We start from the raw sequence: 13829 nt of genomic DNA on the forward strand, positions 1-13829 counted from the left end.
GCACTTCGCAGTGAGATATCTTTATGTCAACTGATAGCATTTTTGTTATCTCAAAATGTATCTAAAACTAGAGAATCATTCTTTACCATACCTTTGTTAAAACTCTTTGGAAAAGAAATAAAAAGGATTTTTTTTCTACAGTACTTAAGATACAAAAAGTCCACTGCAATGGGACACAATTGTAAAATATATAACCTAAGGCCAATGGTTTTCTAGTTGTCTAGATTAAGTTTGGAATTTGGTAACTAAAAACGATAGAAGAAATAGACCAATTTAGCTCGAGACAGGACTGAAGGTGGATATACTTGGAAGAGTATAATTGTACTGGATTTCTCATTAGAAGGAGCAGAGTCCTAGGAAGACTTCACATTCCCCAAGAGAACCACATTTACACAATTAACAATTCTTTTGTTGGAAAAAAAGCTTTCATTATTGCATGTGGACACATGTGGGCTGCGTAAAAATATAAAAGATGTGTAACACACAGTAAACACAAAGTAATGATCTTAAACAGGCCAAATCCTTGAACTCGTCATTAATAAATGTCTCTCCTGCATTCAGCTACCCGGGTTGCTGGGAGCCTGTTTTCTTCAAGTACTTCAAACACTGAAATCCAGGAACATTTATTATTTTAATCCATTACAGGCAGTGCTTGATTTAACTTTATTGGTTGTGGTGGTGGTAGTGGTTATAAGTGGGGGTACAGCAATGTTCTTTTACACATCATTTCAAAAGGGCTTAATTATATTTTATAGTTTGGGCCAGGAATTCTGCTTGTTTTTTGTCTAACAAGGTTCAAATGGAGTTCAGGTCGATGATGAATCAGAAGAAAAAGTCAGAGATGGTTATCTCTCTGAGATGAGCTCATCTCCCTCTACGAAAGGCTGGGCAGGTACATCATGTTCACCACACCACAGCACATGGCAGTGCTCAGCATCCTAAGGTGGCTGCTTATTAGATGGTTTTTAACACATTAGAAATCCAACCCAGTGGTTATCTTCTTAATTTCTAAAGTTACTCTCCTATGTATTTTCAAGGCTTCCCACTGGAATCCAAAGCAGCTATAGTAACCACATAGCACTAAAACAAAAAATGTACATGAAGAACAATAATCACCTAAAAGACATTTCAAAAAACCCACACACCTTTTAAAACAGAAAAAATTAAGTATCCCAAGAGAAAGACCTAGAAGACTGCATTAATATAATTTGGTTAAACAAAAGAGTAAGTAACCGTGGTAAACATCTGAACAACATTTATCTCCCAGTGGGTTTTTTCTTTTAAAAAACAAAAGACATGCTTAATTTTTTACCTCTCTTTTTGAGGGTGTGAAAAAAAGATCCAAGATAACAATATTAATATTGCCTATGATTGTCCTAAACTCTAGTTAATCATACATTATGGGAACAATTCTGACAAGGAGCATAACATTTGTATGGTGGGATTTCTTCTCCACTGCATGTGATTTCTAAGAAGAGGACGAGAGAATTATTCTCCAAAAGAGTATCTTATACATTTAGGGTTTTTATTTCCCACCATATTAGAGAAATAATATGACACGTTATATTGAAAAAAATCTGTGAGAATTTTACTTTTGCTAACTTATTTCTTGTTCAATTTTTAGAACTTCCTATTCTACTTCTTTTGAATGTCTCAATAGTCCATCAGTATATACAGAAAAATATCACTGTTGAAAAAAATCAGTAATCGATATAGGTAATTTAAGAGTAAAACAAGAGGGATACGCCAGTTCATCAGTAGCAACTTTGAACCTTGTTATAAAGTAATAAGAGGGAATCTGACCAGGATTAATAGTGGTACTCAGTTCTGAGATGAGGGGTGTCATGTTTCAGGGACTCTAGGCCATCTGTTCTGCCTGCCTACGTTTTACTTCTGCAAAACTATAAACGCACCTCTACCTCAGGGACTATAGAAAGGCATTAGAATTCTTCTGCTTTTCATTATCACAAGATTCAGTAACTCATTTCATTGTCAAGATAATCCCCTTTTACTCTTTCTTTTGCGCTTGCGGGGTATGCCAAAATGACAAATAAAATCCCAGATGTTACAGACCCAATGAGGTCTCCACCTTTCCTTGAGTGTTGGGTTTAAGCTACTTGGGACATAGTGTCAAAAATGACAGGACCCTGATGCCCACACCCAATATTCATTAAGGTTTGTTAGTGATTTGTATAGCTGTCTACAAGCTGTACTCCTACTTCAGTCCTCAGTGGTGGCTTGAAGGCTAAGTTTGTCCTCTGACTTTCACTGTCAAGGAATTCATTTCCTATTGTTCAGGCATTGGAAAGAGAAGCTGTTTCTTTCTAAAAGTAACAAAAGTCTTTGGGGTGTTGTAAATGGCTTGCTATTGCAACATATTATTTTAGGTAGTCATATCTAATTTAACGTTTTATTTCCCCTTAGGCTTACTTGCATTTCTGCAGCATCCAACGCTATGACAACGCCTTAAGAGATTTTCCTCAGGAGATCCAGTTAACCATGGAATGAAAAGCTGGAACTCCACTTTGTATCAATTAATGACTGGGTTTCACTTTTCAATACATAAAAAGGAACTTTAGGTTCTTTGCATTTGGTTGGTCCTGAATTCAGTGAACAAAAGAAGAGGAATTGGTGTACGTGAAAGATAATGTGGTTATGCTTTCTTCCTCTCTACTCTTGTTTATACACAAAGACAGTACATCTGGATGGCAGAGACTGGGTAGTGAAAGTTATTTGAACTACAGCTCTTTGACCAAAAGGGGTTCAACTCATTGCTTTCTGCTGTGGATGAAAAGTCCCCTACGTGCCTATGGAAGGAGGATCCTTGCAACTTTTCCCCAGTTCAGACTAAAATGCAAACCACGGTGGCCTCACTCAGGCTCTTCCCCCAACCCTCTGTGCCATCTAGCTTGTTCATACCCTATTTCCCTTTTCCTTATTTACATGGGAGTTGCTGATCCAAGTGTCCCTGAACAAGAGCAAGGCAGACTAAAGGACAGCTATTTCACAGCCTGAATTGTGTACCCTTGTTTGCCAAAATCTAAGGAGTGCTGCCCTAATAGAGCCATAATTTACTCTGACAAGGGGAGCTAAAGTCTGCAGCTCACTCCCCACCCGGCCTGTGGAAAGTGCAGCACTACGTTCACAATTTATAGCTATATACTTATGGTTTCTCCAAAGTGACATACTTCAAACGGCAAAAAGATTGTGTGTTGTGTGTGTAGGTAGGGGGAAGGGGATTATTTTTTAAAAGAACACACTGTAGAATGGGACGGATTTAATGGATAGCAAAAGAAATACTATCAGCCTTAAAATGTTTCAGAAAATAAGATATCATCTCTAAATGAGATTCACTGTTATTTTTTTTTCAATATTATATACCAACTTAAAAAAAAAAATCTAAGCGTTCCATCTACTAAAATCAGAACTTTAGGGCCCTTTTACCAAAGACATATGGAAAAACATAAGTACTCCAGCAGAAATATGGGTTAGGTTATTTTAAGTCACTGTTACACCAGCATCTGCAGAGTAGAATTAAGAAAAAAATCAAGTCCCTTGAAACTCTTATAGTTTAGCGTCACAGGATAGGACAGAAGGCTAAGAAAAACTTGTAGATTTCCTTTTTTTTTCTTTTAAGTTGAAAATATTTAACCATTTCATTTTGTTTCAAATGATGAAAACATTTCAGTAAATAATTTGTACATATTTTGTCGCAAAAGCCAGTAAATGAACACGAGAGTGGTTCTCGATTTAAGTGTTATTATCAATGTCTTGGGAAGAAGATTAATTTTCCCCTGTCAGGCTTTTATCATTCCCTTTCCCTATATTCTTCTCCTAAACTTAGGATGGTTTAGATGATAAAAAATACAATCATTAGATGAACTCAAATATTTTTTTGTACCTTACAGACTATAACACATTCCCCATTGTGTTTCTCTAAATATTACTTAGAACATAAGATTCCTCTGGCATTACAAGTCTATTTCAGCTCCTAAATTAAAACTCATCTGGAAAGGACCGTTTTACCCTGTTTATATAACGTTGTCACATAAAGAGTGTTAAAAAAAATATTTCACTAAAAATAGCTTGCGTAAGTTAGGGATTAGAGTAGTTTCTGCTGCTATAATTGTTCCTTTGTAGTTTTTTCCATGATGTTTTTGCAGTGTTTTTGACTGTGTTTATTAAAGTCAGCACATCAAAAAGGATCAAAGAGAAAGTGAGTGAGAACCAAAGAAACCCCAAGTGTGTTGTCTCATTGGGGAGTTATGCAGATTCGCATAAACAAGTGCAAATTGTTGAGGTTTTAATGAAAATTTTCTACAATTATTTTATCTTAAGTCATTCTATACAATAACATCTGTACAGCAGATGGCTATACTGTACCCAGGCAATGCTCCCTTTTCTTTCTCTGTTTAATAGTACATCTGAGATGACTACTTTTGTCACTGTGCTCAATTTGGTTCAGCAAATAATGTGAAAAGTGCAGCTGCTGCAGATGGTCACAATAGTTATATAAACTGTAAAATCAAAGACACAGTTAAGTATTTCTGTATTAGATTCAAACTATAAAACTCTAACATTAACTCTGTTGAGCTCAAAGATACACTATAAAAAAAGTTTAGTTTAGTGCAGAATGATGTCGCTTGCAGAATACGAAAAGAAATAGAACTACTGGTAAAAGCGGATTTTTTTTTTGTGAGGGATACTTTTTACCACTCGTTAAAAATATACCTTGAACACAGATTTGAGTATATTTCATCCAGGTTGCAAAGCATGAATTTTTAAGATATTCAATATAATGAAATTAATGTTCAAAGCTTAAATTATATTTGACTTAAAAAGTTTTGCTTAGCTAAAAAATCAATTTTTGACAAATATGTAATAGTCTCTCAATTATAATTTCTCAGAAATCATCCATCAGCAATAACTAGAACTTACCCCAATTTTATTTAATTGTAATTAATTATTATTTTGCTGGCTTTGTTATCTTCTTAAACTGTTTGAGCATGCCACTACATTGAGGAGAATGTAGGGAAAACAGATTTGGTGTTAGTTATGTTCTCATAATAAAATTGTTCCTGTTAAATAGCTAACTTCAATTTGATTTGATTTGTTGACACAAGTAACTACTTTAGAACGTTCGTTGGCCATTACACGTTAGACTTATATAAAGTATATCTTTGTAGGAGCTATAGTTTCTAATTCTGTGTTTAACTACACTGAAGCCCATGATTGTAAAAGGGATAGGGGTAGGTAGTTTTTCTGGTATGAGGGGGAAAACACAAGTTACAAAAGCAGAGTGAGGCTACTATCTTGTAGAGGTCAGTGAGAGGATTTTAACTACATTTTAGAGATGTTTACTGAGGACAAACACCATTAAAACTGGGTAAAATGAGTAGAAAATGAATAAAACAAGAAATGAGGATGAAAACAGAAAAGGACCTAGAATTGAGTATAGTCCATTTAAATTCTTTTCCTGTGTCTGAATGCTAACCTTTCCCTACTATGATTAAGGTACAACTGGAAAGGCGTGGGAACGGGCCCAACCTTGTCTGGCTTGCAATTTATTTGTGGATAAATCAGGCATTGTAGCCTCCAGTGTTTCATAGTCGTTCATGTCCCATGGACCTTACATTTTTCATTTCTAACTTTTAAGACAATAAAAAAAATACAGTCCTTTTAGCTGGCTTGGTCACAAATATTTCTGGTGAGAAAGAAATAAATCATCTACTTTTTGGCCTAAAATTTGTACTTCTCCACCATAAAACTTTCCCTTTATCTCTTAAACTACTGTGCCCAAAATGGCTATGTGGAACTAAGTTCCAGTGAGTCTCCAGCTGCCACTTAACTACTTCTTAGGAAGCAACTAAGTTGCGTATAGTTTCAGGATTTACTTTATCCCCTTTAGCCCCAATTCTTTCCTGCAAATTTAAGTGGAAGAAAATGTTTCCCTTTTGCTACTTTTACTTTCAAAGTAAAATTTCTGGCACTGTGCCCCGAACTCCCACAGTAGCTAGCAGGTTCTGTGATTGAAAAGTGTTACTTCCTACCTGTACCTTGTCTTTCCTCTTCCCCTCCTCCCACTCCTTCTGCCTACACTTTTTGATTCAGTGTGAAAGAGCACATAGCACTTCAGTCATGGTTGCAAAAGAAGAAAACGTAGATGTCACTGCCCGTTAATTCCTCAGCTCTCCACCCATCAACGACATCCAGTTTGCAGAGTGCGTGCCACTCTTTGCTAGGTGAGGCACTGAAGCACAGCCTTTTCTCTGCCAGGTGTTGCTGGCACCATCAATGGTATTGTCCTTGCAAAGTTGAGCCTTGGTTTCTATTACTACGCTTTGTGCAGCACACCTGCCACCAGAACAATTCTTCTCTTTTTAAATAAAGTGTGACCAGTGACCTAACACAGTCCATCAGAATCACCGGTAGAGCTTTTGGAATAGGTTTCTGGGCTCCATGCCCAGGGTTTTTGATTCAGTAGGTCGGGGGTAGGGTCTGAACACTGGCATTTCTAACAGGTTCCCAGGTGATGCTGATGCTGTTGGTTCTGAGACCACACTTTGGGAACCACTGCTCTAAGGGTTAACAAAACCTGATACTCCACTGTTCCATTACCACTATTCTAGGTAAAAAGAAATTTAGAAATGGATGGCTTTGGTTTTGTAGGCCTTTGTAGGAATATGCCTGAAGAGACGGATACAACTTTAATTCAGGGTGTTAAAATATTTAGGTTCGAAGGATTTGTTATAAAATTATCTGTTAAAATAAGGTCACAGACCAGAAATGTCTCTATTTGTAGTGGTCCTTCAAACTTTTAACCTCTATGAATCTTCAAAATTATGCACTTTCAGATGTTAACAAATCATATTATCATTCCCCTCTCCCCCTTTCTGTGACTTACCAGGTACTTTTTGTGCTGCTTTGACATTAAGGCTTCCACTGAGGGTTGATAAAGATGCTAACAGGCATGGTTTATTAGGATGGGGAACAGTTTCCATGGAGATCACAATCTGAGTAGTATGGACAGTGATTTTTTGAAAGCAAGAAATAGTTCTCCACAGGTTTTCTTGAAATGGAACCTTTTGTGCTCCAACACCATGAACTTTAGGTTTAGACAACTTTCCACGGTAACACTTGGAGGCTGGAAACTCATCCTTATTCAACATGGTGTCCAATGGGGCTGAGGTCTCTTTGCTGTGTACACTTCTTATCTTCTTTAAAAAATGGTTTATCTGATCCAGCTTGGTAAAACTCAGGTTGGCTTTCAAAGGCTTTGATATATCCAAGTTGATATCTGCTACAGAATTAAAAAAGATAAGAAAATTGTTGAAGTTCTGTCATTGAATATAAGCCCTTCCTTCCCTGGCAAGCTCCTATTTAAGTTTCCCTGCACTTGCACAGCAGACTCATTAGGATGCCAGATGTTATCATTCTTTTACTCATCACTTAACTATTCTTTCCATGTAGTTACTCAAAGGAACACTTTCCCGGGACTACTTACATGCCTACCTTCCTGTTTCAGTCCATGTGACTGTTCCTGATAGACTGAAGGCCACCCATGGACATCTACTTCTGCCCTCTCACTCTGAGGCAAAATTAAGCAGCTATTTCAGTTTGTTACTGGAACTGGTGTTCTTTCTTCCAAGGCAAAAGGACACCTCCTAGTAACTGGCACAATGCTTGACACAAATATCAGTATTAAAAAATATCTGTCCAGGGGCGCCTGAAAAGCTCAGTAAGTTAAGTGTCCAACTTCAGCTCAGGTCATGATCTCATGGTTCATGAGTTGGAGCCCCGCATCAGGCTCTGTACTGACAGCTCAAAGCCTGGAGCCTGTTTTGGATTCTCTGTCTCCTTCTCTCTTTGCCTCTCTCCCCTCCCCCGTCTCTGTCTCTCTCAAAAATAAACATTAAAAAAAAACCACACAACTAACTGAAGTAGTCTTTCCTTCTCTGATTGAGTATATGCAGAAAAAGTTTGTTTCCCCTTTGTGACCTGCTGCAAACCAGAAGAGTCCCTTTACACCTTTCCCTACATTCTGCATTCTAAAAAATTTAAACACCCCATCGAATGAAGCAAGTGTAGACTGAGATCTCCTAAAACCTACAGTCCATTTTATATGTACCATACACCTTACACCAGATGTTGTCCTTATTTGCTGCTTAGTTACCTCATATTAAAACTAACTAGCTTTAATTTTCTGTTTTTGCTTTCTTCTTACTTCTGTTTTTGTTATCAGTCAAGACATAAGACTATAAGCACCGTGAAGGCAGAACACATCATACATCATTATACATAGTGCCTGGCACGTTGTGTCTTGCCTATGTGTGAGCTTGACTTAACCTAACAAGTGTTCTTTTCACTGGAGACTGGGTATGTAATACAAGATATAAACCCAGATGAAGCTACTGGCAAGATCGTTAAGCAGATCAAATTAATTTCTATACTTTTCTTCATAAGGAGGACCTCTTCTCACCTTCCTCAGCTTACAGTTTTCTCCTGGCCACCCAGGTTCCCTCAGGGTGCCATCCTTTTTAAGTGTGCCTTCCCATGTGTTTCTTTTAATCAGGCCCAGCAAAACTCTGAGAGTCCTGCTTCTAACTAGGTGTCCACTGGAAAGGATCAGATATCTAACTCGCCCTTTGCAATACTAAAATGTCCCCTGCTCCCCTATTTTTTTTAAATAGAAATAACACCCTAACTTAAATGAATCATTTTTTCACCTCCTATTGACATGTTAACTCACACACCATACAGTTTACCTAGAGTGTACAATTCAATGGTTTCTTAGTAAACTCACAGGAGTGTGCAATTATTGCCTACTTCCAGAACATTATTATCACCACACACAAAATAATCCCAGCCCACTTAGCAGTCCCTCTCACCCATCCCCCACCTCCAGCTTCAGGCAACCACTAATCTAACTTCTGTCGCCATAGATTTGCCTATTCTGGACATTTCATATAAACGGAATTATATAATGTCTTGCCTTGTGGGTCTGGTTTCTGTCAGTTAGCATAGCAAAAGGTTTTAAGGTTCGTTAATGTTGAAATATGTATTAGTACTTTATTCCTTTTTGTAACTGAATAATAATACTCCATCATATGGATAGACCCCATTTTATTCATCCACTATCAGTTAATGGACACTTGAGTTGTTTCTACTTTTTGGCTATTATAAATAATGCTGCTGTGAACATTCACATACAAATTTTTATGTGATCATATTTTCAATTCTCTTAGGTATCTACCTAGGAGTGGGATTTCTGGGTTATATGTGGTTACAGTCATCTTAGTGGGTATATAGTGGTAGCCCATTGTGATTCTGATCTGTATTTCCCTAACACTGAATGATATTGAGCACTTTTTCATATGCTTATTGACCATTTGTATATATTCTTGGAGAAATGTTTATTCACATGTTTTGCTCATTTCAAAATTGAGTTGTCTTTTTATTATTGAATTATATGAGTTCTTTGTATATTCTGGATACAAGTCCCTATCAAATAGAGAATTTGCAAATATTTTCTCCCATTCTGTGGATTTTTTTCAGTTTTTTTGATGCTATCATCTATAGCACAGAAGACTTTAATTTTTGTGAATTTCAATTTATTATTTTTATTATGCTTTCAGGGTCCTATCAAGAAACCATCGCTAACCCAATGTCATGAAGACTGACACTTACGTTTTATTTTACAAGTTTTTTAGTTTTACCTCTTACATTTAGGCCTGTGATTGTCCTTGCATTAACTTTTGAGTACTGTGTGAGGTAGGGGTTCAACTTCTTCCTTCTACTTGGGAGTTTCCGGTTATACCAGCACCACTTGTTGAAAGGCATTATTTTAGATTTGTAGGTTTGGGGGTACTGAAAGAAGCTGGTGGGTAAATACTTTAGGAAAACTGGATGGTTCGAATGATCCATACATTTATTTGCTCTGCCTACCCACCCTTTACATGGGCTTCCAACTTCCATGGCCTCACAGAAAATAATACTACCTTTTGCCACAATGAAAAAGAGGACAATCTTAATAGATGAAAGCACCAACAGGAAACCAAAACAAAGCTATAGCAGAAAGAAGACTCAAGTGTTGGGGCCAGAAGCCATCTGCTTTTGTCTGGATTCGTAATATGCACAACCTAAGTGAAGGGTCTGAAGTGTTCTTTCTGCAGCTCTAGACACAATTTAGTGATCCATTCAGGAAGTTGCCCAATATCCACCTAAACCACGGCAAAGCCTAAGGGATCTATTTTCCCTGTCTGTAGACTGTCAAGTCACTGGTGGAATGCTATGTATGAGTTGCTGATTACTACCTTGATATGGATCCTACTGTGGTCCCAGTGACTGTTTACATCTGTGGTTATTACCTTAACTTATCCTTTGGGACTTAGTCCTTGAGTCACTTCCTCCAGGAAATCCTTCTTGACCCCTGTGGCCAAGTAAGATGCTGCTCATGCAATGCTTCCAGAATACCCTATGCATCATGGCTCATCAGACACCTGTTTATATTATTTTTATAGTTACCTTATGTATCTGTCACAGTCCAGTGAACTGTGAGCTCCTGGAGAGTAAGGGCTGTCCTACATCTTAATATTCTGAGTGTCTAAACTACTGTCCAGTCCACAGTGAGTACTAAATGTGTATTTAATGATATAATGAAGGAAAAAATGAATGAATCTTTCCTTTCTACTGAACTCCCATAGTCTCATCCTTTTATCCAAAACAATCCATTAACTCCTCTTGGGCGTGCTATATTCCTTGTTGCAGTTAATGGCTCTATAATCTACCAAGTGGCTCAAATCAGAAATCGGACTTTTTGACTCATTTCATGTCCTCTTTTCCTGGTCCAAATCTACTCAATGATTAAGTTCAACTTCCAAAATATTGCTTGAAACCAATCTCCTTCTCTCCAGCATTCCAGACACTCCCCATTTTTTTTCCCCCTCCATGGCTTTGATATTGTTCAGCTATTATAAAGCCGCCTAAATGATCTGTCTAGACAATTCCTGTTAATCCAGTCTCCAGAGTAATTTCCAAATGATTTGTTTCAAATGTGATCCTGATTGGCTCACTCCTGTTTAAAACTCTTTAAGGGTTCTTCTTTACCTATGGTACAAAAGACCACGTTCCTTAGAATGGAAAAAAAAAAAAAAATCCCTGCCTTTCTTTATCTGCAGCCATTCTCCCCCTTGCACATTAAGGTTCCAGAAATATCACAGAGTTTATAAAGCCCACTTCCTCCAGCTCCTGCTATGTTATATCACTAGGCCTTTGCTCAGATTGGTCCTTTGTCTACTGTACTCTTTCTCTGCCTAATGCCTAATCTTCAGGATAGCGCTCAGCATTTTCTGCAAAAAGTTGATCCACAAACCTAGCCTTGCACAAGTATCTTTTTATGAGATTATATCTTCCACCAATGAAGAAGTTCCTCGAGTGCCTACTTTTCATCATTAATATGTAGCACTGGGCCTTCCACTCAGCACGAAGTACGTTTGGTCTAATCATGCTGGAGCACTGCCAAACATTCTAATCTGGTTCTGTGGTAGGCAGAATTCTAAAGATGACTCCCCTGCCCAAATGTCTCTCCCCGGGTTATTAAATCAAACGCTACTTTAGGTACGGTTGTGCTGTGAAGGGATTTTATACTTGTGATAAAAAGACTAGCTCAGTTGAATTTAAAACACAGAAATTATCTGGTAGGCCTAGATATATAAACCCTTTAATATATAAACCCTATATATGAAGGAGGCAGAAAGGGAAGTCAGAGAGATTTGAAGCGTGAGAAGGGCTCTATTATATGTCATTGCTGCTCTGAGGATGATGGGGGTCAGGTGAAAAGGAATGAGCGGCCCTAGAACTGAGGGAAACCCTGGCCGACAGCTAACAAGTAATTAGGTACCTCAATCCTACAACCACAAGGAACCAGATTATGTGAACAAGTAGAATGAGTTTCTTCTCTGGAGCTCCCAGATTAAAGCCCAGTCCAACTGACATCTTGATTTTAGCCCTGTGACATTCTAAGCAGAGAATCCAGCAGAACCCACATGGACTTCTGACCTACAGGATTATGAGATAATAAATTTATGTTGCTGCATGCCACCACATTTGGAGTTAATTTATTATCCATTAACAGCAAAGTAACACAAATTCCACATGTATATTTAGTTACACAACATTTCCAGTTTCTAATGGGAGTATAAATTAAGTTTCAAGGCCTAGGAATGTTTGCCTCGGCTTCTTTTTTATCTTTTCTCTCAAAGCAAAAATATCTAATATACCTTGTTCTTCATTAGTTGCCAGTTCCCTTTCTTTAAAAATTATTTAAGGATTCCAGGAAAGATAGAATCCTGTCCCTCTCACTCTAAGCAGATCCAGAAGCTGGAGAGAATGCAGTTATAAAACTTACACAGAGTAGCGATTTGAGGATGCTGTAAAGTAAATGCTAACAGGAAGACTGGAAAAGATGACTAGATTGGAAAATATCATCAAAATAGAAATGAGTTTGTAATTTTTCTTCCTGTATCCCCCAGCCTGGACTCAAGGTAGTCCAAAGTGAGCGTGAGGTGTGGAGAGAGGGAATACTAGGAGAAATCCTCTGTTTCTGGCTTTAGGAAGTGAGAAGAGAATTCTTAGTGCTCGCAAGAGGGTCTATGAAAATCCTTTTTATTTTATCTTCGTTTTCTTCATTTTCTTGTGCCACAGAAAACAGAAGAGGAGAGAACACTACTCAATTCATTTTTATGAAACCATCATTATTGATACCAAAGCCAGACAAAGACAGTAAAACTAACCTTAAGAACAGAGACATAAAAATTCTCAAAAAAAAAAAAATTAGGAATCACATCCAGCAATACATAAAACTAATAACATACCATGACCAAGAGGGTTTATGCTAAGAGTACATGGTTGGCTCAATATTAGAAAATCAAAGTAATGATGTTGGGGCAACTGGATGGCTCAGTCGGTTGAGCAGCCAATTTTGGTTCAGGCCATGGTCTCACAGTTCATGAGTCTGAACCCCACATCAGGCTGCACTGACAGCACGGAGGCTGCTTGGATCCTCTGTCTCCCTCTCTCTCTTTCAAAAATAAATAACCATTAAAAAACTCCACAACAAAGTAGTAATGTTAACAGTTAAAACCAAACAAGCAAAAAGATGATATGGAAAATGTTTTGAAAAATTCAATATCCATTTATAAGAACTCTTAAGAAACTATCAGTAGAGGGGAACTTCCTTAATCTGATAAAGTTCATAGGTGAAAATCTACAGCTAACATCATATTTAGTCATGAAGGGTCAAATGCTTTTCCCCTAAGATCAGAAACAAGGCAAGGATATCCATTTTTACTACTTATACTCAACATAATATTAAACATCCTACCCAAGAACAATAAGGCAAGAAAGAGAAATAAAAATAAAGATTGGAAGGGAAAAAATGTCTCCACAGATGACATGATTGTTCACGTAGAAAACTCCATGGAATATATAGAAAAAATTCCTAGAATTTATAAGTGAATTTGGCAAGATTTTAGAATACAAGATTACCATATAAAAACCAATTCAGTTTCTACAAAGTAGCTATGTGAGGTTGGAATACATTTTTTTTTAAATTACATTTATTATAGTTCTAAATAAAATAAGTACTTAAGTATGAATCTAATAAAATACATACAGTATCTATATGCTGAACACTACAAAATGCTAATGAAATACCAAGAAAGATTTAAGTAAATAGAGACACATACTGTATATATATTCATGGACTGGAAGACTCAACATAGTAAAGATGTCAATCTTCTCCCAACTGATTTATAGATTTGAAACAATTC

The 13829-nt window shown here is 37.2% G+C and overlaps 1 protein-coding gene across 7 annotated transcripts in view; it reads right to left on the reverse strand.

Moving 5' to 3' along the window:
• VPS13B (vacuolar protein sorting 13 homolog B) overlaps positions 1–13829 on the reverse strand; it is an 822593-nt gene that overhangs the window by 156908 nt on the left and 651856 nt on the right. For 6 of the 7 annotated variants that reach the window (XM_086696045.1, XM_086696043.1, XM_086696041.1 and 3 more), the window contains one exon: positions 6905–7300. In XM_086696045.1, coding sequence (XP_086552171.1) covers positions 6905–7300 — 396 coding nt within the window. The remainder of the gene's footprint in view (positions 1–6904; positions 7301–13829) is intronic. The other variant, XM_086696044.1, reaches the window with a different exon arrangement.

This window comes from Puma concolor, chromosome F2 (genome assembly GCF_028749965.1).
Source record: "Puma concolor isolate L17-30 chromosome F2, mPumCon1.1.hap2, whole genome shotgun sequence".
NCBI lineage: Eukaryota > Metazoa > Chordata > Mammalia > Carnivora > Felidae > Puma > Puma concolor.